This window comes from Talpa europaea, assembly GCF_964194135.1.
Source record: "Talpa europaea genome assembly, chromosome: 6".
Lineage (NCBI taxonomy): Eukaryota > Metazoa > Chordata > Mammalia > Eulipotyphla > Talpidae > Talpa > Talpa europaea.
In genome coordinates, this window is record NC_140072.1 from 72,858,116 (window position 1) to 72,884,332 (window position 26,217).

The following is a 26,217-nucleotide window of genomic DNA, read 5'->3' on the forward strand; positions in this document are numbered from 1 at the left end:
ATATAATAGATAATATTACTGATCTACTCTAAGTCATTAATGAAAGCTTCCTAGAAATTTTTATCTTAAATTCAGATTGATTTTGATGATTTTATTATTTGGAGGAGGTAATTATGTTGGGTCACATTTAAACCAGCTTCCCAAAAATGGTGTTCCTAATTGTGAATATTGACAGATGTTCCTAATAGTTCCTCATAATGTTCTAGTTTTTTGTGGAAAACAAACGTATAAGATACTCTCTCTTTCCTCACATTGCTTACCATCTGCATGGGGGCGAACAAGATATTCTGTGAGAGAGTTGATGATCTCCAAGGATTTAATAGGTGAGGCAACTTTATGGTAAATTTCACTTCTGTGCATATTTATTGAGTACTTCAGTCACACAAGGTACTGCTCTTTTTTGGGGTTACAAAGATAATTATAAAGGTTTCCAGAGAGTTTAACAGAGGAACTGTTGGCTTATTATTGTCACACAGAAACACAGTTTGCTTAATGTGAGTAATTATGAAGTCGAGTTGCACAGGCAGTGGTTTAGCATATCAAAATGAATTGGAACATTGCAGCAAGATTAACACAGTGCTCTGCACACACTCAGTGATATGACTTACGTCTCAAGGATGAATAAAATCAAATAGCTAGAAGGAAAAGGCCTACAAAGGGGAAAGGATCTGAGCAAAGACTTAGAGCATAGCAGGTGATATGCCTTTCCTTTCTTTATAATTAAAAAAAAATAAAGCATGTCTCCATTCTAGTTAATTTCATCTGATAAGTGTCCTTCCTCTTTATTATGTTAATGTTTTTCATCCCTTAATCTGATACAAGAACTGAGAAATTTTGAATTCGATTTAACTATCTGTTAAGTCATGCCTTTTCTTCTTTAAATACTATACCATCTTTCAGTTTGGTTACAATTAAATACTAAGCCTCATTCAGCTTTCTGTCAAGTACAGGAACCTTTGTCAGAAAGGGATCTTGGGGCCTCCCTGGTGGCGCAGCAGGTTGAGCCCAGTGCTGTGAAGCTGTCCGCAGTGTCTGTAGTGCAGGTTCAATCCCGGCTGGCCAGGGAGAATCCCACATGGCACAGCAGACCTTTCCTGTTGCACCCGCTGCTCCCCTCAGCAGTATATTTCGGTCCTTCTGCCTGTTCTGCTCCCCGCTCTGTCTCTGGTGAATCCTTTCACCCTTCCACGCCTTTGCCGTATACCCCAGCTCTTGTAAAAAAATAAATAAATCTTAAAAAAAGGGGGGGGGATCCACTGTATAAATGAATGTGAGAATGAATCACTGTAAATTCATTGTAAAATCTTTGTTTTTAAAGATTCATTTTTATTTATTTATGCATACAAGAACTGGGGTGTAGCCCAGAGGTGTGGGGAGTGAGAGAATTCACCAGAGACAGAGTGGGGAGCAGAACAGGTAGATCTACTGAAATACATTGCTAAGGAGAGCAGCAGGCCAAACAGGAGAGGTCTCCTGTGCCATGAGGGTTAACTCTCTTGCCAGGGATCATACTTAGGCCACAATTTAGCACTGAGACTTAACTCCTATGCCACCAGGGAGGCCCCTAAAATCTTTGTATAAAACAATTTAAAGTCTAAGTTGTCCTGATGGTTTTAAAGTATTACCTTTGTACATGCATGTTCTCACACTATGTTTATTATTCAAGTAATCTATTTGGCATAGGTATAACTATTAACAGGTGAAAATACAGATTTCAAACTTCATAGTTGTACAAACATCTTAAGGTAGCTTGACTATGTTGTAATAAATTATTTATTTTTTTTTTAGCTACCAACCAATAGTTGACTACATAGATGCTCAGTTTGAGGCCTATCTCCAGGAAGAACTGAAGATTAAGCGATCTCTCTTTAACTACCATGATTCTCGTATCCATGTGTGCCTCTACTTCATCTCGCCAACAGGTCACTCTTTGAAGACACTTGATCTCTTAACCATGAAGAGCCTTGACAGTAAGGTAGGTTTGGTAATACAATCAACTTATCATGGTTGGATATTTATTTGGAGCTATTAAATATGGTATTTGTCATATACTTATCATAACTTTTATTCTGTGAAGTTTTTAATATATTCAGTAAGTTTCCATCTTAGGTTTTTTTCCACAGAAATTCAATTTAGAATATGAGATGCAAAGAAAAACTATTAACATAAAATTTTAGTCCTTTTTTAGTGATTGAATTTAGTGATAGAATATGGGTTTCATTTATATTTTTTTATTTTTTATTTTTAACTGAGGTAATATTGGTTTACAATGTTTATGTATGATTTAGAGGTATAGGATGTCCCTCTTCAGGTGTTACCACTTATCTCACTGACCACCAGAACTTGCCTAGTCTTCAACCAGAGTCCATTTTGCTCCCAACACATTTGTAAGTTCTCCTCTTATTCCTCCTCTGGTAGCCTCAGTTCTACATTCAGATATCTAGGATTTGTTACTAATTTGAGTTTATTTGACTCCTTTGTTTTCTTTCTCTATATTCCACATTTTAAGTGCCACCATCCAATAATTATCTTTCTCTTTTGACTTAACTTTACTTAGCATAATCCCCTCTAGCTCTATCCATGTTGTCAAAATTAGCAAGTGGTTATCTTTTTTTACACTATGTAGTATTCCATCATGTACATATAACATATTATCTGTCTTAGGGCACTTAGGTTGTTTCCATAGCTTAGCTGTTGAACATAGCACTGCTGTGACATAGGAGTTCATATATCTCTTTGAATTAGTGTTCCTGCATTTCAGGAATAGATACTTAGGAGTAAAATTGCTGAGCATACGTTAAATCCAGTTTTAATATTTTGAGAATGTTCCATACTGTTTTTCATAGGGACTTGGACCTGTGTAGATTCCTATCAGCTATGTACAAGGCTTCCCTTTTCTTCACATCTTTGCCAATACTTGTTTCTGGTCTTTTTGATAGGGGTCATTCTCACAGTTGTTAGGTGGTATCCCCTGGTGGTTTTGATTTGCATTTCTTTGATTATAAGTGATGATGAACATTTTTTTCATGTGCTTCTTGGCTGTATGTATGTCTTCCTAGGAGAAATATTTATTTAGCTCTTCTGCCCATTTTTGATGGGACACTTATTTTCATTTTATTGAGTTGTATAAATTCATTGTGGATCTTGGATATCTGCCCTTTGTGTGATATAAGGTGTGCAAATATTTTCTCCCATTTAATAGGTTGTGTTATTGTTTCAGTGATAGTTTCTTTCACAGTGCATAAGCTTTTTAGCTTGGCATGGACCCAGTTGTTTATATTCTCTTTTATTTTCTTTGCTGTTGGCGACAAATACACAAAGACCATCTACATATACTTTCAGTATAAATATTTTTGGTTTTTAAAAATTTATTTATATATATTTTTCATCATTCATTTTGTGCAATATTTGATTTCTTCTCTCAGATGTAGTCCCTCTAAAATTCCCACAATCAACTCACCCATGCACCATCACCATAGTCCCTTGTGCTCTTCCCTCCCCGTTTTGATCCCTTTCCCTCGCCTGTATTTTCTCTGATTTATAGTTGCCTGCTAATTTTTTTAAATTTATTATTATTTTTTTCCTGATCCCTTATTTGCTCCCCTTATGTTCCTCCCGTAAGTGAAACCATCTGATATTTTTCCATTTCCTTTCCTTCTGGTTTATTTCACTGAGCATAATCCCTTCTAGCTTCATCCATGTTGCTGCAAATGGAATGAATTTATCTTTTTTGATTCCTTGCTGAGTAATACTCCGTTGTGTATATATACCACATCTTGATGCAGTCATCTATTTTGGAGCATTTGTGTTGTTTCTATCTCTTACCTATTGTAAATAGTGCTGCAGTAAACATAGGAGTGCAGGTATCATTTTGCATTAATGTTTCTGTATTCTTTGTGATTTCTGGGAGTGGAATTGCTAGGTCAAATGGGTCATTTTTAGTAGATTGAGGGACCTCCAGACAGCTTCCCATAGAGGTTGGACCAGTTTGCACTCCCATCAGCAGTATAGGAGAGTTCCTTTTTCTCTACATCCTCACCAACATTTGTTGTTGCTGGTTTTTTTATTTTTATTTTTTTTTAAATATCTGAACCCTTTTACAACTGGATGTTATGTTCCTGACAAACTTCTAAATTATTTATTTATTTATTTATTATTTATTTATACACGCACTGGGTACAGTCAGAAGCGAGGGAGGGTGAGAGAATCCACCAGAGCCAGAGCGGAGAGCAGAAGAGGCAGACGGACGAAATACACTGCTGAGGGGAGCAGCGGGCGTCAGGAGAGGTCTGCGTGCCACGTGGGACCCTCTCCCGGCGTTTGGGGATCGAACCGGCGCTGCAGAGGCAGCGGGCAGCTTCGCAACCCAGCACCCAACTGCTGCGCCACCGGGGAGGCCCCTGTTGCTGGTTTTTTTAATATGCGCCATTCTCTCTGGTGTAAGATGGTATCTCATTGAGGTGTTGATTTGCATTTCCCTGATTATCAGGGATGTTGTACATTTGTTCATGTGCCTGTTGGCCATTTGCATTTCCTCTTTAGAGAAGTGTCTATTTAGTTATTCTGCCCATTTTTTGATGGATTATTTACTTTGTTTTTGTTGAGTTCTGTGAGCTCTTTGTAGATCTTTGTGATCAGTCCCTTATCAGTTGCATGGAGTGCAAAATTTTTCTCCCTATCAGTAGGGTGTCTCTTTGTTTTGGTTAATATCTCTTTTGCTTTACTGAAGCCTTTTAGTTTGATGTATTCCCAACTAGTCATCTTTTCCTTCACATTCTTTTCTTTGGGGGTTATGTCTTTAAAGATGTTACTGAGATGTATGTCATACAGTGTTTTGTGTATATTTTCTTCTATATATATATTATGGTTTCAGTTTTTTTTTTTAAAGATTTATTTTTTTAAAGATTTATTTATTTTTATGCAAGAGCTGGGGTACAGGCCAGAGGTGTGGGAGGGTGAGAGGATTCACCAGAGACAGAACAGGGAGAGAACAGGCAGACGGAGCAGTGGGCAAGACAGGAGAGGTCTGCTGCGCCATGTGGGAATCTCCCTGGCCGGCCGCGAATTGAACACGCATTTCAGAGGCTGTGGACAGCTTAACAGCGCTGCACTCAACTTGCTGCGCCAACAGGGAGGCCCTATGGTTTCAGTTCTTACATTCAGGTCTTTTATCCATTTTGAGATGGTTTTTGTGCATGGTGGAAGGTAGTAGTCTAGCTCCATTCTTTTGCATGTAGCAGTCCAGTTTTCCCAATGCCATTTATTGAACAGACTGTCCTAGTTCCATTGCATATTCTTTGCTCCTTTGTCAAAGATTAGTTGCTGATAAATCTGTGGGTTTATTTCTGGGTTTTGTATTCAATTCCATTGGTCTATGTGTCTGTTTTTGTTCCAGTATCAGTTTTAATTATTATGGCTTTGTAGTATAGCTTGAGGTCTGATAGAGTATTATCTCCACTCTCCTCCTTTTTAGTCAGGAAAGCTTAGGCTTTTTGTGGTTCCATACGAATTTCATCAATATTTGTTCTATTTCTTTGAAGAATGTCATTGAGATTTTATTGGGATACTGTTGAATCTGTAAATTGCTTTCAGTAGGATGACCATTTTAATAATGCAATCCATGAGCGGGGGTGTCTTTCCATTTCTTTGTGTCGTCGTCTTTTAACACTGTTTTATAATTTTCTTTATATCAGTCACTTAACACCTCTGTTTGGTTTATTCCAAGGCATTTGATTTTTTTTTTCAATTGTAAATGGGATAGTTTTCTTAATTTCTTCTTTTTCAGATTAATTTTTTGCATATAGGAAGGCTACTGATTTTTACATGTTGATTTTGTATCCTGCTACTTTACTAAAGTGGTTTATTACTTTAATTTTTCTGGGGAGTATTTAGAGTTCTTCATGTATTATCATATCATCTTCAAACAGTGATAGTTTGATGACCTCTTTCCTTATTTGGATTCTTTGCATGTCTTCTCTCGTCTTACTGCTCTGGCTACAGCTTCCAGTATTACAAAAGCAGTGCAAGAGTGGACATCCGTGCCTTGTTCCTGATCTTATAGGAAAGGCTTTTAGCTTTTTGTCATTGAGAATAATATTGACTGTGGGTTTGTCATATATGGCTTTTACTATTTAAGGTATGTTCCTTCTATCCCGAGTGCCTTCATTATAAATGGATGTGAACCTTGTCAAATCCTTTCTCAGCATCTACTGATATGATCATATGGTTTTTATTTTTCTTTTTGTTGATGTGTCGTATTACATTAATTGATTTATGGATGTTGAACCATCCTTGTGCCCTGGAATAAATCCCACTTGTTTGTGGTGTATTTCCCTTTTGGTTCATTGTTTGATTCTGTTGGCAAGGATTTTGTTGAGTACTTCTGCATCAGTGTTCATTAGGGAGATTGACTTGTAGTTTTCTATTTTTGTGTTGTCTTTGTTTGGTTTGGTATTAGTGTAATGTTGGCTTTATAAAACATATTTGGTAACATTCCTTCTTTCTCAATTTTTTGAAAGAGTTGGGTAGAATAGGCACTTCATTTCTGAACATTTGGTAGAATTCATTTGTGACGCCATCTAGTCCTGGGCTTTTGTTTTTGGGGAGGGTTTTGATGATTGCCTCAATTCCAGTGCTTGTAATTGGTCTGTTTAGGTGTTCTTTTTCTGCTTTATCTAGCTTTGGATAATTATATTGTTCTAGGAATTTATCCATCTCTTCTGGATTGTTGGATTTGTTTGCTTATAAATGTTAATAGTAATCGCTGATTATTCTTTTGATTTCTGCTGAGTTTGTTGTATTTTCTCCTCTTTTGTTTATGATCCTATTTGTGTTTTCTCCTGCTTTTTTTTTTTTTTTTGTTGTTGTTGTTTTGCTTTGTTTTGTTTGTTTTGTGAGCCTGGCTAATGGTTTGTGTGTTTTGTTCATTTTTTTGAAGAACCAACTTTTGGTTTTATGACCCTTTGGATTGTTTTTTAAATTTCTATTTTGTTTCTTTATGCTTTGATTTTTATTATTTCCTTTCTTCTACTGGCTTTTGGGATTTTTAAAAAAATTCTTTTTCTAATTTTTTGAGATGGGAAATTAGGTTGTTTCTTTGATTTCTTTTTTGTTTCTTGATGTGGGCCTTTCTTCTTATTACTACTTTTGCTTGACCCATACATTTTGGAAAGTTGTGTCCTCATTGTCTTTCGTCTCAAAGTATTTTTTAATTCTCTTTGATCTTCTCATTAATCCAATAGTCTTCCTGTAGTATGGGTTCCAATCTCCATGAAGTGGGATGGGGCCTTGCATTCTTTTCATGGTTTATTCCTAGTGTGATCCCTTATTGATCAGAGAAGGTAGTTGGTGTGATTTTGATGATAATATATTTGTTGATGTTTGTCTTGTGACTTAATATGTGATGAGGTGTGGAGAATGACCCATGTGTACTTGAGAAAAATGTGTACTTGGATTTTTTTGGGTGCAGTGTCCTATAGATATAAGTTAAGCCCATGAAGTCTGGGTCCTTACTTAGGGATCTAATGCCCTTCTTTATTTTTGTCTCGTTGCTCTTTCCATTGGCGAGAGTGGGGTGTTGAAGTCTCTTATTACATATATATTTTCGCTGATATCTGTTTTCAGAAATGGTGGTAATTCTCTGATATATTTTGGTGCTCCTTTGTTTGATGACTGTGTATAGGAAGGCTACTGATTTTTGTGTGTTGATTTTGTATCCTGCTACTTTACTGAACTGGTTGATTATTTCAAGGAGTTTTTCTGCAGTTTTTGGGGTTTTCTACGTATATTATCATATTGTCTGCAAATAGTGATAATTTTACCTCTTCTTTAGTGGAGGCCAATTTTAAATATTGACTCTTTCACTTAAAAGCCATGTATTCTTGTGCAAGTTTTTGTAGCCCTCTGAACTCCAGTTTCTTTCTTTCTTTTTTTTAAGATTTATTTATTCATGCATACAAGAAGGGTACAGGCCAGATGTGCGGGAGGGTGAAAGGATTCACCAGAGACAGAGCAGGGAACAGAATAGGCAGATCTACTGAAATACACTGCTGAGGGGAGCAGCAGGCAAGACAGGAGAGTTCTGCCACGCCATGTGGGATTCTTGCCGGCGGCCAGGATTGAACCCATGCTGCAGAGGCCGTGGACAGCTTCACAGTGCTGAGCTCAACCGCCTGCACCACCAGGGGAGGCTCTGAACTTCAGTTTCTTTACTTCTGAATTAAAACTAGCGACAATAGGCAGATGTGAGGGTAATTGTTAGTTGTATTTTGTTCCTAAAAGCAGAACACTCCATTGCCTTGACATGAGAAGTTTTATTACCTATGCAGATAAATGACAGTTATTACCATCAATGGGAAATCCATTACTTCCTCTCTGCTCTCCCTATGTGTAAACAAACATGTTTAGCCTTTAGTCTCTTTTAGCCTTTAGTTGTATTTTCCCAGCTTAGTAATAGTGATTCTGTCTTGAAATTTCTGATCACACACCTGGTTGGTATTTGCTTATAGTGACCCCACAGACATTCCACTACCACCATTGCCACTATCACAAAAGGCAGTGTCCTAGCTGGGCTGGCCTTGTGCTTCCATTATGAGCGCAGGATGTCCTTTAGCAGGAAACTATCTGGGAATAGATAGGTTATTACTCAAAGATCCCAGAGGGTATAGAGCATTCCCTAGGGCCACATGGATTGTAGAACAAGAACGAGGTTGCCCAGACCTGGCCTCTGTCTTTATTGGGGTTCAAGAGTAGGGTTTCACAGATTTGGTGGCTTCCCTCTTTACTATGGAATTTAAAGCAAAGAGTGGGGATTAGTTGTGGGAAGAGAGAAGTGGGCTTATTAAAACAGTCATTTATATAGGTGACCCAGGTTTATACAAGGGGAACTTCAAGATGGGACTGGGGTTCACATGGTTCCATATTTTGTCATCTTTCTCATAGCTGTGTCATGCAGTTGCAAAATGTTTCAAGGTGGATATTTTGGAAATCAAAAGCTAATATAAGGCATTTCATTACAATCAAAAAGTTAACTGTCAGGGCACTTATACAACATCCTGCTTCTGTTCATTGTGGAAGAAATTCTGAAATACTAACTTTGCATAGTTTATTAAATGTGTAAGTACATAATATTGAAATCAAGAACATGGCATCAACTTTTTATGTTTGTTGATTAATTTAACATGAACTTTGTTTACCTACATTTGTTGGGAACTTTAATGCCATTTATTTCATGGGTACTGTAGTTCCTCATTAACCAAGTTGGTTTCAGTTACCTGAAATCAATGCAAGATATTTTGAGATACTACATTCATACACTGTATCATTGTTATACTTTTTTATTGTTACTCTCTTGTTATGCCTAATATATAAAGTAAACTCTATCCTAGGTATATATGTAAATAATCACTGTCACTTGTGGGAAGAGAGAAGATCTATTAACAAGACAGTAATAACCTATCTATTAACAATCATTTCTACAGTTACTGGCCTTTCAGTAACTACTTTTAAAAAACAAGGTTCTGTCTTGTTTTAAAAAACAGGTAATCTATCACCTCAATTTAGGTTGAGAAAAGTCCCATTTCTTCTCTCAGAGACTTTAACAATTTTATAACATACAAAACAAGAAAAATTTAAGCAGTAAACTGAAATTACCAGGAAAATAGCATATATAGGATTTAGTGACCTCTGTAATGTCAGACATCCATGGGGGTCTTGGAATATATATCCCCCATGGATAAGGGGAGACTCCTATAGTTGGAAAAGTATTCCACCTAGGCCTCCCTGGTGGCACAGAAGTTAAGTCTCATTGTTATCATGCTGTCACTGCTGTGGCCTGTGGTAGATCTCCAACCAGGGGACTAACCCACATATGGCTCAGCAGAGCTCTCCTGTCTCACCTGCCGCTCCCCTCAGCAGTGTACTTCAGTAGTCACCTGTTCTGCTCCCCACTCTGCCCCTGGTGAATCCTCTTACCCCCTGCACCTTTGGCCTACACCTCAGTTTGATGCATAAATAAATAAATAAAATTTAAAAAATATTCCAACTACTTTGCAGCATATTTAAGACTAATAAATACAAATAATAAATCAGTGTGCAATTGGAGAAGAAAGAAATTGGAGATTAGATATAGGAATTGTGATTTTGGCTTTTTACTTCAGTTGTGAAAATTATGTGGATATCTTACTTTTGACTCAGATGACTTACTTAGTCGGAACTTTTCCACTGAAAACTAAACTGAAAAGCTAAAAACCTACAAGTCCCTAAATTTGTGGAGGCATCAATTTTTTGTAAAACCATTTATCTTTTTCTTTCTAATTTTTTTGAAGTAACATAGGGTTATAACATTAAATAGGTTTCAGATCTAAAACATTTTAAATCAGTCTCTGTATATGCTATATTATGGTTACTATCAAGAATCTAGTTTCTGTCCTTCACCATTCAGTTGACCCCTTTTTATCCATCCCCCTAACATTAACTTTGCTGAACTAGCTTTACAAGTTAGTTGCTAAACTAGCTTTACAAGTTGATCTTCATGACTCCAAATCTCTTCTTCTCTGGCCAGTGATAGGACTTTAAATATTGCTGAGAAAGTGACTCCTTTGAGTCATGAACACTTTAGTGTTTGAAAAATTTCCCTGCTTTGACTTCTAGGTAAGAGTTTCTGACAATGGGGTGTGGATTGAATGGATTCACCTGGAATAAAGGCATCTGCTGAAATGAGAGGCAAAAGGAAAAATTCCACCTGTTTCATAGTTTTGCTGAAGGATCAGTCACCCTAATTATTGTTTAGATTATAAAGAAAAAAATTCTTAGTGAATTAAGCAGGCAGTTTCATTTATTGCTTACATCTATTTTGCATGTGAAAGAGACTCAGAGAAAATGTGAGATTTCTTAACCTAAATTCAAATGAAAGATTTTTCTTACAGGAGCTTTGCTTTTTCTTTTTTTTTTAATTAATATTTTATTTTATATAATTCTTACATAATTTTTCATTTTTGCACAATGTATGCATTATCATTTTGGTTACATTGCACCATGCAATTGCACCCCCCCTCTTATTTTGACCCTAGTCCTTCCTCTCCCCTCCCACCCCCCCATAGTGTGTCTCTGGTTTATAGTTGTTTGTTGATTTTGATTTTTACAAATTAAAGAGCTTCTGCACAGCAAAAGAGACAATAATCAAAACAAAGAGAAACCCCACCAACTGGGAGAAAATTTTTGACACAGCACTAATGATAAAGATCACAAAAATCTACAAAGAGCTGATGAGACTCAACAAAAACAAAGAAAATAATCCAGTCAAAAAATGGGCAGAAGAGCTAAAAGGAAACTTCTCCAACGAGGAAATGCAAATGGCCAACAGACATATGAAAAAATGTTCAACATCACTTGTAATCAGGGAAATGCAAATCAGAACTACAATAAGATACCATCTTACACGAGTGAGAATGGCACATATTAAAAAAACTAGCAACAACAAATGTTGGTGAGATTGTGGAGAAAAGGAACTCTCCTGCATTGCTGGTGGGAGTTCAAACAGATCCAGCCACTATGAAGAGCTGTGTGGAGATTTCTGGACCTACTAAACATACATACAGCTTCTATATGATCCAGCAATTCCACTCCTAGGTATTTACCCAAAGGACACAGACACATCAATTCCAAAGGGCACTGCATCCCTATGTTTATAGCAGCACTATTTACAATAGCTAAGCTATGGAAACAACCCAAATGCCCAAAAATAGATGACTGGATCAAAAAGATGTGGTACATATACAAAGTGGAATATTACTCAGCAATCAAAAAAGATAAACACATGCAGTTTGCAGCAACATGGATGGAGCTGGAAGGGATCATGCTCAGCGAAATAAGTCAGAAAGAAAAAGAAAAATACCAGATGGTCTCACTCAAAGCAGGGATTTAGAAAACCTAAATAAGAGACCAGGAAAGAGCTTTGCTTTTTAAAAGCAGTTACTCAAAGACTGGGAACTGTAGGAATGATTTTTTAGGGAGTATGGTAACAATGACAGTCAATGAGTATCTAGGTCAGGTATTGTCAACCTTTTTCTGTAAAGGAGCAGGTACTAAATATTTTATGCTTTGCAGACCATTCAGTCTCTGATATAACTACTCACTTCTGCTACTGTAGCATTTAAATGAACCTAGACAATATATAAATGAATGGGCATAGTTGGGTTCCAATATATCTTTATATAAGTGGGCAGTTGATCTGGACCTGTAGATTGACTATCTCCTGACTTATGTTTTGAGAATTTTCAGAGACTGAGTTGTTTTGAATGCAAGAAATAATTGGATTTAAAAAATAAGTCCTCAATTACAAGACTTTGTTTTTCTTTGTTCTTAATAGGTGAACATTATACCAGTGATTGCCAAAGCAGATGCAATTTCTAAAACTGAACTACAGAAGTTTAAGATCAAGCTCATGAGTGAATTGGTCAGCAATGGCGTCCAGATATATCAGTTCCCAACAGATGATGAAACTATTGCTAAAATTAATGCTTCAATGAATGTAAGTTCCTAGTTGATTATTAATTTTGTTCTATATGTGAAAAAATTGTAAGTAATGTTACTACTAATATATTTTCACCCATGTCTTCCAAAAAGACTTCAAACAGATGAACTATCCAAAATCTCGGTATAGGAAGATGTTTGGTTGGAAAAGTATGATCAGAAAATGTTTTGTAAAATGGTGACATTTGTGAGACTGGTACTATACCTTTTGTGGAAGCATATTTACTTGCTCTAGAAAAATGCCTTTCTATCCCATCTTTAAAAACATGAAAAGGCTTTGTATCCTCTTTTGGAATGCTTTCGAATTTTAAAATCTATTTGAAGATGTCTAATTTCTCTTAATTTCTTCAACTATCAGATTTCTTAAATATCTGTTTATATTTTCAAGGGTCATGGGTCTTGGTGTCAGACAGACTTATGATCTGTGGAGCGTTATAATCTCCTTGAGACTTTTATCTGAAAAAAAAAGTGATAATAGTATTTAAAGGTTGTTTTGAGGATACAACCTTTGTTTCCTGCCTCACACAGCAACAGTTCATATCATTGCTTCTTTTTTCCTTTTCTGATTTTTCATTTCCAATTTATATTAAAATACCTAAGCTAAATATATAGAAAATTGACTAATATAAATGGAGTATCTTAATTCCTGTGTTGAATTGTCTTTAGATCTAATATTTCTTGTTCCCACCTGAGGTCTAATTTTTCAAAAGGTACAATAATGATGTATTTATTATTTATGTTATTTATGTTAAACTGTATTAACCCTCAGCATCAGACATACTAATCTCCTCACTGCCCCTAAATTCTAGCTTTTTAAAAAATCTCCTCTTTAACTCTCTTTGAACGGTCTCCATTTTGGGTTGTATTTTCCTGTCCACAGAGATCTTTTACTCTGAATTTTACTGTATTTAGTATTTATTTGGGACTCTAAAATTTACTGTATTTAATATTTATTTGGGACTCAAATATTTGTTTTAATAGCATTTATCTATACCACAGTAAATACAGATGCACACTTTAGTTACATTTTATGTGTGTGAGTGTGTGTATAATTTTTTCAGTGTTACCTTTCTCTTTCAGAATGAATATACTATTGAGGGAAATAATAATTATTCATTCTTTTTTAATTCCTGTATCATAATACCTTGTATATGGGGAATGCACAGTAAATAATTTTCTCCGTAGGGGTGAAAATGACTCTTGTAAACCTACTCTTGTACATATTCACTGCCAAGCTTCGAACATATGACACGCAGCAGATCATTTGATTTTTTGACAAATTTTGGTAGTTCATAAATATTAAGTAAATAATAGTCTCTTCTCCATTTTCCTAAAAGTCTTGTTCATCATTAATCACATAGATGTGAAAAGTGATTGATATCCTGGTTTCTTTGCAGGGACATTTGCCATTTGCTGTAGTAGGAAGTATGGATGAGGTAAAAGTTGGAAATAAAATGGTCAAAGCTCGCCAGTACCCCTGGGGTATTGTACAAGGTAAATGAGATAAATGATATCTAGAAATATGTTTGTTGTCTAGTAGTCTGAAAGTTGCATTTAATACTTTCTTTGAAGTGATGCTTACTTTGCACTATGATTGGCTATGATTGGTTGTGTTCTGTTTTGGCCAAGTTTATAAAGACCCACTTTTTACATTTCTAATGTAGCACATTGGCTACCCAGGTACACCAAGAAATTCAAATGGTGGGAAGCACTGGTCAGGTACTTATTTTTTTTTTAATTTATTTATGCATACAAGAACTGGGGTACAGGCCAGAGGTGTGGGGGGTTGAGAGGATTCACCAGAGACAGAGTGGGGAACAGAACAAGCAGATTGACTGAAATACACTGTTGAGGGGAGCAACAGGTGAGACAGGAGAGGTCTGCTGTGCCATGTGGGTTGCTCCCTGGTCAGGGATTGAACTCTTGCTATAGAAGCTGCGGATAGTTTCATAGGCAGTGTCTTAACCCCTTGCACCACCAAGGAGGCCTCTGGTCAGGTACTTCAAATATGATTTGACTGTAAATAGTAGTACCTAAACATGATGCATAAATTAATTACTAGCCAATTCTGGAACACCATAAACCTTCTTGTAAGATAGTTTTTCCCTCATCAGTATATTGCCAGCTGTTCCAAAACAGAGCAGTCAACCAACTAAAAAATTTTAGGATTGTTTATCTAGAATTATAATAAGTACAATTGACCCTCCAGATCTGTGGATCTGCATCTGTAGGCTTAACCAGCTACAGCTGAAAAATACACTATATTTTAGGCCTATAATGGTTATATCTGTACTGAATGTGTACAGACTTTTTGTCATTCTTCTAAACAGATGTAACAGCTCTTTTCATAACATTTACATTATATTAGGTATTATAAGAAATCTAGAGATGATTTAGAGTATGCCAGAGGATACTCTACCATTTTATATAAGGGATTTGTGCATCCATGGAATTTTGGTCCTGGAACCAATCCTAAGGACCAGCTGTAATTAGTATTATCTGGTTCACTTACTTGGGATGCTAATTAGTGGGGATGAGATTAGCTCTATTAATACTGGTTTCCAAATGATCTTTGTTTTTAATTGACAAATTTTGTAATTAGTGAAAAATAATGGCAAAAATTAAACATTTCTAATATATAAAATATATAGGAATAATAAGTATATGCAAAAATTGTTGGTCACAATAACATGTTAGTAGACCTCTCACCATAAATATAGGAGAACCATCTAAATTTGGGCCTCCCTGGTGGTGCAAGAGGTTAAGCATAGCACTGTGGAGCTGTCCACAGTCTCTGCAGCACAAGTTTGAGTCCCAGCCGGCCAGGGAGCTACCCACATGGCGCAACAGACCTCTCCTGTCTCGCCTGCTTCTCTCCTCAACTGTATATTTCAGTCAGTCTGCCTGTTTTGTTCCCCACTCTGCTCCGGTGAATCCTCTCACCCCCTGCACCTCTGACCTGTGCCCCAGTTCTTATATGCATAAATAAATAAATCTTTAAAAAAAAAAACATCTAAATTTACTAACTTTATGTACTGTCTAACACAGAATCATAGCTGTAGCACAGTATAAAAAGAGTTTGATAAATCTAGCATGCACAGATGGTGTTTTTGAGTATGCAGAATTTACTAATTTAAGTTTAGTGAAGTAATTACACATACTCTTTAAATACTATACAAAATGTCTTGAGTATAGTTTGTAAGTTCCTAAACAAAAGATTCTTGGAACTGGGGCACATAGTAATGTAATATATTTCTTCCAGTTTCTTATTTATTTATTATCTAGTAAATAAATGTAAGCAAATTTCTCAATCTATTAATTAACATTGCCTATAATTCAATGTGTATAATGCAAGATTTCCTTATTTGCTTGTATAAAATAATCATAGCTGTTTAATCAGACTTGTCATTTCATTGTTTTGTTATTTCAAATGTGTATTCATTCAAATTCTCAGTTGTCAGTCAGGAATCAAAAACTGGTGTTGCTGTTTTCTTGTTTTTCTGAATAGTGGAAAATGAAAGCCACTGTGATTTTGTTAAGCTCCGGGAAATGCTCATTTGTACAAACATGGAGGATCTGCGAGAGCAGACCCACGCTCGACACTATGAACTATACAGGCGCTGTAAGCTCGAGGAAATGGGGTTTATGGATGTGGGCCCAGAGAATAAGCCAGTCAGGTAAGTGGGATTTCTTTGGGAAGTCAACCAAAGAGGAAGGTGAAGAGGATTATACCTCTATTGATCCAGAATAATGGAGAAATTGTTTTTCAGAACTCTCCCAAACTGTGAAATGAAATCTTTTAGTAATGATTTATAACTGTGCTTATCAAATCATTTGAAGAATTTTTGCTTTTAAAGAGTGCCTAAGTCCTCATCTGACTTAAGGAGATAAGTAGAAGGAAGAACATAGGGCAAAACCCAGTATTTCATTCCAAAATATAACTAAAGGAAAAAACTTTCATTACTTGGTTTTATTTTTTTATATTTATCTGAAAGTACATTAATCATGAAAGAAAATTAGAATGTGAATCATATTTGAATAAGCTAAAAAACCATTAGTTTTTATTCTCATGAAAGTTTGGTATAACTTAAAGTTAGTAAAATACCTTGCAAAGGAAGAATGACAGTAGTTTTAGGGAGTCAGAGATTAGATAGTTTCTTAAAATAATGCAGTATAGTGGCAAAAATTTTAGAACCTGATGACCTGGCTATTAGTATTTGCCCCAGAGTAATAAGCACAAAAGGAAGGAGGAGAACATTAAATTCTTGCTGATGCTACATATGACATTTGGGAAGATGTAATAGTAGATGAAGTTAATGTTTTTTTTAATTTTCAATCTGTGGATTGAAATTTACATATGAAATTGTAATATGAGCAACACAAAGCCCAGGAAAGAGTATCCAGTAGGCCCAGTGGAATACATATCCTGACCAGGAGTGAACATGAACCTGATTAATTGCCCCACCAGACATCATCTCATGATGGAGAAGAGGTAACAGTCCAAAAGATCACCAGGGTAATAGTACCTAAAGGAAGTAGATGGTAGGCAGTGAGAATCAAAGATTACTCAAAACATCTTTGTTTTAGTGTTTCTTCAGTCTGGGAACCATCTGCTCACTGCAGGTGAAGATTGGAAAAAGAAAAGGAAGTTTTTCTCTCTCTTTTTTTTAAAGATTTATTTATTTATGCATGCAAAAACGGGGGTACAGGCCAGAGGTGTTGGGGGGGTGAGAGGATTCACCAGAGACAGTGGGGAGCCCAACAGGCGGACTGACTGAAATACACTGCTGAGGGGAGCAGCGGGTGAGACAGGAGAGGTCTGCTGCACCATGTGAGTCACCTCCCTGGCCGGGGATCAAATTCCTGCTGCTGTAGCTGCGAATTGCTTCATAGTGCTGATGCTTAAGCCTTTGCGCCTCCAGGAAGGCCCCAGTTTTTCCTCTCTTAGACCAGGTTACAGATTAGATAGGAGCAGGTACATTGCTCCTATTGCTTGCAGAAGAATTGGGAGACTGGATCTCAGTGTGAGGAAGGCTTCTGCCTTTGTACCCAGGAACCAATGAGTCTCTGCCATTTCCAGGCCCTCTCTGTCTAAGAGAGGGGACATTTCCTACTGAATTTCTTGAGTCAGGTGCAGCAAAATGTCTTTTCTCTTTAGACTTTCTCGTTTTGGAACAAATTATTTGATAGTTCATTATATCCTGATATCTTAGGAAGGTTTTACTTGTATAGTTTTAAGTAGTTAGGTTTTATTTTCTGGGTAATCGTTCCCATTTTATTTGGGGTTTACATAATAACATGTACTTTGGTTTGTATGTCCCTCAGTATTATACTTACCTATCAGTGAAGTTCCTTGAGCCTGCTAGGGTGACTTTTATTTCTCTTTAGTATCCAACCCTCTTCATTGCCATACCTTTAGTTTGTTTTTCCATTTGCATTTTACTGAATGGTTACACTAAGTTATACTACCTGAATCCATCAACACTGATAGTTATTTTAGATTAACATAAGCAGTCTTTTTTCCCCATAATTAATCACCATTAACATTTGAGTACAAAACCACCTTCATTGAAGTGTTGTGAGATCTATAGTTTTGAAAGAAAGATTTGAGCTATTTTAGAGTTTTTGACATGCTTTTTTATGTCATAACTTTTATGTATTTGGAACTTATAAGAAATAGTTAGCTTTTTGCATTTAGTCTACAGTTAAACTGGTCAAAGCTTACCAGGTAGTAGGCGATAGGTCTTACTGCACTCCTAAGCAATTCAAATGCGTGTGTAGAGTGAAGCATTTTGTTGAGACTTGTATTTGACATGAATTCAGGATAATATTTAAACTGAATTTATCCTTTTAGTCCACATGTGAGGCCATTGAAATGTGGTAAAGATTCTGAAAATGGAGAAAGATATACTGATAAGTTTAGAGACATCTATAATATAAGACCAAAACTAACACAGATTAAAAAACCTGGTAAAGAATAAAATATTTCCTTGAGATTTGAGGCATTTATATGTTATCTTGGGTATTTTATACATTTATAAGTTTTGCTCTTAAACTTTTCTTCCTCAGGAAACCTGTTCTGCATGCCACCACTGTCTGCTATAGTAACTATTGTATAACATTTCTTCCTTTATTTTGCCTGAACTTATAGAATTTTATACCTAAGATACTTGTTTCTCCATTACAATACTTAAAATTAGTAAAATTGCTTGTTAACACATTTTAAATGTTTAGTTATGAATTAGTAAAGATTTCTAACTGTGACATGATTGGAAAGTGATTGTGTTCCCTGTTAAACTATTGTGATATACTCCTGACAAGCTGAAGTGGAAGACTCAGCACTTCTGACTTAAGATCTGTTATCATTCTAAAATGCTACAAATAAGAAAATGTGGCTGGCCATATTTTGCTTGGTTAAATCTAGCTATACCTCCCAGCAATTTATATCTTTAAATAACTATTTATGAAGAAACTGAAATGTCTCAAGAGCTCCTTTAGATAGTTGGCTTATAAGGATGATAATCTGTTAGGCAGACAGATATAAATGCCAAGAAGAGGTATAAACGAAGTGCCATGGAAGTTCTTGGGAAGAACAATTAGTTTCAACTGTGGAAAACAGAAGGCTTTAGAGAAGAAGTTTGAATTTGATCTTGAGGAATAAAGGATTAGTTTGCAAAATAGGGGGTTGGGAAGTAAGCAGTGACATTGGAAGCAGAGATGTTAACAACCGATTAAGGCATGAAGTAAGTGTTGTGTTTTAGGAACAAGGAATAGGTTGGTATGGCTGGAACCTTAGGCTGAGTGGATTTCATTGCTAAGAAATGAATTTGAAAAGATAAAATCAGACCAGATTGTAAATTTTCTTAAGTGCTATTTAAAGGAGGTGGGATTCAGTAGATAACATAACTTTAATGAAGAGAAAAGAAATGACATCTGTTTTTTGTGGAAAGTCTTAAGAAGCAGCAAGAAAAAGTAAAAAAGAGGAACTGAAAACCCAGAGATCAATTAGAAGATTATTTTAAGAGTTCGGATAGAACTTTATAGAAATCAGGTGAGTTATATCATAGTATGTCTATAGAAATCAAAAGAAGATTGGATTAAATGTTAGGGTTACAGGCTAAACTCACAGACTGTGGTGATCAGATGGGGAGAATAAGGGTAAGGAAAGAGCCAAAGGTGACTAAAAAGATTTCCAGACAATGACGCCAGTTATCAAAATGATAACTTTGAAAGGAATTTGTTTGGGGTGAAGTGAAAGTATTTTTTGCTAAGGATTTGGTAAAATGGATATTTCAAAATTTATAGTCTATTAGCTGTAGCAGTGTTGCCTTTTTGTGTCTTCTGCTGTAGGAAATTTCATGTTTCAGGTTTCTCTATGTAAGAGGATGTTGGTACCTATAGTAGGGCTTGTGTTTGTTTTACAAGTTTGTTACATTGCCTTTTTAACATGAAAGTATATTACAAATAACTTTATAGTCTTCAAGAGACCTATGAAGCCAAAAGACATGAATTTTATGGTGAACGTCAGAGGAAGGAAGAGGAAATGAAGCAGATGTTTGTGCAGCGAGTGAAAGAGAAAGAAGCCATCTTAAAAGAAGCTGAAAGAGAGGTAAATATACCGGTTTGAGGTGCTTGGTATTTATTTTAGCTGTTCTATTAATTGGGGGGGGGATTTATCTAAAGAATTTGAGAAGCTTTTGGACAATTCTTGTTCATTAAAAAGTAGCTGTTTTTATGTAGACATAGTTACACTATATCCCTGCTCTGTTCCTAGTTACTTCATTCACTGTGCATCTCTGATAAGCTTGCGTGCTTTTTTTCCCATAAAAATTATACCTAAGAAAATTAATAGGAATGCCATAATTTCACCTAATGTCTAGTCTGTAGTCAGTTTTCTCCATTTTTCCAAGATTATCTTTACTGTTCCTTTTTTGTTGTTGACTTTTTGCTTGTTTTTGAACCAGAATTCAGTCATAGATATTATTGTATGTGGGTGCTCTGTTGAGTCTTTTTATTCAAGAACAGTTCTGAGTTTGAGATTATTTCTAAGCATCAGTGTGGAGATAGGAGCTGTAATGAATAGAAAACAAGGATGCCGGTTTTTCTTTTAACTAGTAAATTAATGGTAGTAGGGTGAAAACTCTTCTTTCATGTTGGAGTTTATGTGCTGTTGGGCTTGTTTATTACAGCAACATGTGTTAACAACATTAATACAATGCATTCTGCTGAACATAAAGGGAATGAGAGGTGGGTAGTATTTCAGCTTTAGGATGTTTTTCTAACAGAGTGAGTGTTAAAAGAAATAACTCAGCACCTTCATTTGCTTTGAGATTCAAATTTTTTATCAGAATTGGGAAAACAAGGAGTACACTGGAAGGTTGAGAGGTGATGATGGTGTGTTAGGACTTTTTGTGTGTCTGCCTGCTTTGATGTAGAAAGTCAAAGTTTATCAACTTGCCCTGGCTGATGTGGAAGGCTTAAGTTATGACAGGAGGTTTGACTGCTTAGATTCAAATATTTTTATGATAGCAGGAACCATTAGCAAAGCAGATCAGGAAATGATGCTTCTCTGAAATGATATCTTCAGGGCTTTACTTAATCATCTACTTCAAACCTATTCTGTCTCCATTGTAATACTTTATTGGATCACTAGACAACCTATTCCATATTTGGAACATTTAATTTGTATTAAATTGGAGTTTAACTCTTCCCAGTTTCTACTTTTACCTCTGACTTTTAGTGAAATATTTCCTTAAACATTATATGTCATCTTTTCTAGAAAACAAGTCCTACTTTTTTAATAAATGGCCAGTTGCTTCCCAGACTAAAAATATTAATTTAAAGCTTATCAACCAGACTAGAGGATAAATTGAAGTTATTTTTTATCTAGATTCTAAAGACTGTGCTTAGGTTCTTGACAGGCGTGACCATGACTGACTCGGAATTTACTGTATTCCCTAGATCTTTTTTTCTCATGTAAATAACAGTTAGACCAGGGAAATATCATGGTATAATGTAAACTTTTTCAATACCTACTTTAATTGCAGCATTATATGTATTTAAGCATCTTTTTTACTTTATCTATTAGACACAGGCTATTTTTCCCTTTATGATGCACATTTTTTGCAGTGAGCATTTATTTCTAAAACTCTAAGTTTAACAAATTTTGATTAGACTTCAAGGTGAATGACGAGGGAAAAATTTAATAGATTTTTTTTTTTAAAAAACAAGCAATCTTTTTTTTTTTTTAAAGAGGCATTTATTTTTTTTTTATTTATTTATTTGTTTGTTTGTTTGTACATGCACTGGGTAAAGTCAGAAGCGCGGGAGGGTGAGAGAATTCACCAGAGCAAGAGAGGGGAGCAGAGCAGGCAGAAGGACCAAAGTACACTGCTGAGGGGAGCAGTGGGCGGCAGGAGAGGTCTGCGTGCCATGTGGGACCCTCCTCCAGTGGCCGGGGAGCAGCCGGGGATCGAACCGGCGCCGCAGAGGCCGCGGGCAGCTTCACAACCCAGCGCTCAACTGCTGCGCCACCGGGGAGGCCCCGATTTTTTAGGTTTTTGATTTAAATTGACATTTGACAAATGCTTACTTAGCAAATAGGTTTACCAGTATTGCTTTTACCAATTGTTTTCCTACACTTGGTGACTTTATTTGGGAAATAAGACTTTTTTTCCCTTTTTATAGCTTCTGTAACTTGTTTACCTCATGAATTTTAGAAATTATTTAAACAGACTATGAGAAAATGTAGAGCATGAAAATAAAACTCTAAGGAAAGGTGAGGTGTTTTAAAAACAGGTTTGTTCATGAGATTGGTGTTTTGTTTATTAAGTTTTGCATGGGAACCCATTTTAAGATTAAAGTCAACAAAGGAATTTCATATAGAAATTTTTACTTAAAGCATGAATCAGGAAGAGTGTGTAGATTTACTGTGTAGGTGAGTTTTCTGCAGTTGTATTTTGAGCCAGAGTACATGTTGTCTATGTGCTGCCACACTGTGTCATTAGTGGGAACTACACATTTGTTTCAGCTACAGGCCAAATTTGAGCATCTTAAGAGACTTCATCAAGAAGAGAGAATGAAACTTGAAGAAAAGAAAAAACTTTTGGAAGAGGAAATAATCGCTTTCTCTAAAAAGAAAGCTACCTCTGAGATTTACCAGAGCCATACCTTTATGCCAGCAGGCAGCAACCTGAGGAAAGATAAGGACCGTAAGAAGTAAGCCATCCCCAACTTCCCAATCTCTGCAGCCCCCATAAATTTCTCTCTCATTGCCTTATTTGATCTTTTTCATTTATTGTGTTATTTTTTATTGAGGTGGCATTTATAAGACTGTATATGAGTTAGGGATATAGATTTACACCTCTTCAAATGCTTGTTAGCACACCATGCCCATCTCCAGAGCACTTTTTCAAAACTTATTTTAATTGCAGCATTGTATGTATTAAGCATAATTTTTTTAATTTATTAGAAATAGGCTAGTTTTCCCTTTATGATGCAAATTCTATTGCAGTGTTTATGTATAAAAACCCTAAATTTAGTTTTCAACTAGACTTCTCACCATTGTTTCCTTACTCGCAGTCTGTCTACTTCAAGTAATGCCAGCTCCTTGAGAGCATAGACCTTGCCTGTCTTGTTCTCTGCTGTTTCCCCAGCATTTAGAACAGCAGCTGGGCACGTATTAGCTACTCAGTAGAGTTTTGCCTGAATGAATGAACAAAATAAAAATGGATCATAATGTAAAGAGGGCCATTGGGGTGGGGAGATATGCCTCCTCCTATTTCCGTTTAATGACTACTGACCTACCATAAGTTATGTTACTTCCTATCTTGCTTTGTTGGGTAATCATAGACATAAAATAATACTTGATAAAAAACTTAATTCTTAGTTTCACTATTTTAAAAACAATTTCTACTGATAATGATTTTGTGAGAATTTTTATCTTAATAAGGGAACCAGGCTTTCGATTCGAACTCCTGTGCTTTGATGTCAGAACTTGTGAAACCAATGGTGGACGTAAAGATGCAGAGGAAGGTAGAGAGGGCCCCAGTACAATGGGGCGGCCATGAGTAGCATTTGGATGATAATCCCAAGGATTTTAGGTTTGGGGTATGTGTTAAAATCACAGTTACCAAAGTTTTAGAAAATAAGTTTCTTCCCCCCTCTTTTTCTCACTTAAGCTTTTTGCCATTTTGATTATTTAACTGTTCATGAAATTCATTATTGAATTGTTATTTTGGAAATGTTTCTTTGTGGGTCTTGTCTCCGTTCATTCCAATTATCTCTGCTTGCTTTAGCAGCATAACTCCTATGTTCCTCACAGAGCAACACATCTTCTGTAATACTACCACCACATCTTCAAAACCCAGCATTTTCAGAATACTATAATTCACCCTCAAAATAGTTAGGGAAACATAACCTTGGTATATGGTGGCTTTCTGTATTTTGTACTGTGAGGAAGTAAATCCACAATATTTTTGTGGATATAATTGGTCTTTGGACTCTAAAGTTTCAGGGGCAAAGAGAGAAGGACTTTCTCATTTGTGAATTTTTAATATAAGCTCTACAGGGGCATGGATCTTTATTATTTTCATTGATACGTTCATACCCGGAGCCTTAGAGTAGTGCTAGTACTGAGTGGATAATCCAGTTTGTCAATAAAGTGAATATGATTTATCATAGCTGTGTTTTATTTCAACATTGAATGTCAAAAGATTAACTGAATATAATCTATTGCTGTTTTTCACTATGCTTTGAACTATAAAGTTTAAGTGACTTTTTGCCTCCTTAACCTCCTCATCTTAACCCAGTGCTACTAAGATTGGATTCCCCAATTTCATTTAGTTAGTATAAGAAAAACACTAAAAATTGTCTGCCCTCTCCACCAAGACTCATTAGTATGTGCTGTTTAAAATCAGAACCAACCCCATAGTTTTTGAGAACTCAGAAGAATTCATCCTCAAGAAAATAAGGGTTGATAGGTTTTTGTTTGTTTTTCTTTTCCAAAATTCCATAGGTACTCTATAGTATGTTAGATGTGTATGTGCTCTTTCTATAAAAAAATTGAAAAACTAATGACTAGCAATTCTTATTTCCTATATATACATTTTTATTGTACCAATCAAAAGGTTTTTTTCTCTTTCCAGCTCCAATTTTATGTAAAACAAAGGTTCCAGATCACAGAACGTCATCAAGCAAAAGTTATTAAAATATTAGATGTATTATTTGATTTTCTTGCTGTTTTTATTTGCTATATCACTTATTCTATACTAGAAAATGGTCACAGTTACTGCCTTTTATGGAAGATACTTGTATAAAGTTAGTATGTAACTCAAATTGGAGATATAAGTTATATTAGTTTTTGTTATAAGTTTTTACATTGCTGGCTTGCAGTGAATCTGGATCGTTTCTCCTGTCTAGTCACTGTCACTTTGTAGTGCTGTACTATGGTACAAAGTGTCAGTGCTGTTGAAAATGTATAACTCAGTCATATTATGGATATCTAATTGCATTTATATTCCAAAATCAACCTCCTCTTTGTATAAAGGTAAAATTTGGAAATATATTTTAAGATTTATTATGTAACCTGAAACTCTTAATTTCTCTATAGTTTTGCAGAACTTTAAAATTATTGAAGTGATAACATGAACTTAAGCTTTTGTATCAATATGTAACATGGTGAACTTTTATACCTTATTGCTAATAATCTGTTGTTTTGATGAAAAAATGTTTAAAAGTAAAAATACCTCCTCCCACAACGTGGCAGAGTAGAGAGTTTTAGATGATTTTCTCCCCTAAACACAACTAAAAGGAAAATAATGCCAGAATAAAATTAGTTCAAAGGGAGATTCAAAGGTCCACTGATGGATAGAGAATTTCTCTGGAGGTTTTGTGCTGAGTTAGGTGGCATGCTTTGGGGATGGTGAGTAAAGAGGTAAAGGAGATCTGCAGTCATGCCAGTGGAACAGTTTGGGGACTGGCTACAAGTCCTACCAGGCACAGTGAATGTAACCAGTGGAACTTTTCACAGAGGGATCATGCATATAAACTTATACATATTCAGGACCATGGGAGTGGTCGCTGGTGTTTGGCAGCCCTAAGTTCAGTTGCCAGGAGTTCTGTAGTTGGCAGTATGAGCAAGAAGTTCCCTATCCTCCCATCAGAAAGACCAGACAAAGGGAAACTTATAGGCAGCATCACATGGAAGCTGCTCCAGGCTCAGTCACTGAAATTTGGGTAGCAGGCTGAGCAGATTGGAGAGACTTCTGTCCACTCCTTGCAGAAAGATTCAAGTGAGCAGTTCTGGCACTGATAGTGCAGGTTCTTCATGGCAGCCATACTAACAATACCAGAACACAGAGCTTGCGCTAGGCACCTGCCTGCCAGCAGTATAAACAGCCTGTGTCTGGGTGCGCATGCTCTGCATACCACACCAAGTGAATGAAACTTGATGGAACATGCCCTTTACCATGAAGTGGAGTGGCAAGGAAGTGGGTTGAGAATTTAGAATCTCTTAAGCGTTGAACTAAGTTTATTTTGGAGCAAGAAGAGAGAAGGCAGAGGAGGTCTATCTGGAACTACCCTTACTCTTCACGACTGAGGTCAAGTATTTGTGCCCCATCTTTTTCTTACTCCCAGTCCTGCCTACCACCCAGGTAACCCCTCCAAAAGGAAACAAAGCAGCAC

At 36.1% G+C, this 26,217-nt stretch overlaps 1 protein-coding gene across 6 annotated transcripts in view; it reads left to right on the top strand.

The window, feature by feature from the left end:
* The window catches only part of SEPTIN10 (septin 10), a gene marked incomplete at both ends in the record, with an annotated part of 68,882 nt that extends 44,143 nt beyond the window's left edge, over positions 1-24,739 (top strand). For 2 of the 6 annotated variants that reach the window (XM_084235138.1, XM_084235139.1), the window contains 5 exons: positions 12,368-12,529; positions 13,929-14,025; positions 16,040-16,208; positions 20,008-20,140; positions 22,562-22,753. In XM_084235138.1, coding sequence (XP_084091264.1) covers positions 12,368-12,529; positions 13,929-14,025; positions 16,040-16,208; positions 20,008-20,140; positions 22,562-22,753 — 753 coding nt within the window. Of the gene's footprint in view, positions 1-1,788; positions 1,976-12,367; positions 12,530-13,928; positions 14,026-16,039; positions 16,209-20,007; positions 20,141-22,561; positions 22,754-23,482; positions 23,566-24,677 lie in introns of those variants that run through there. The other 4 variants (XM_084235136.1, XM_084235137.1, XM_084235141.1 and 1 more) reach the window with 4 other exon arrangements.
* Positions 24,740-26,217: the final 1,478 nt, after the last annotated feature.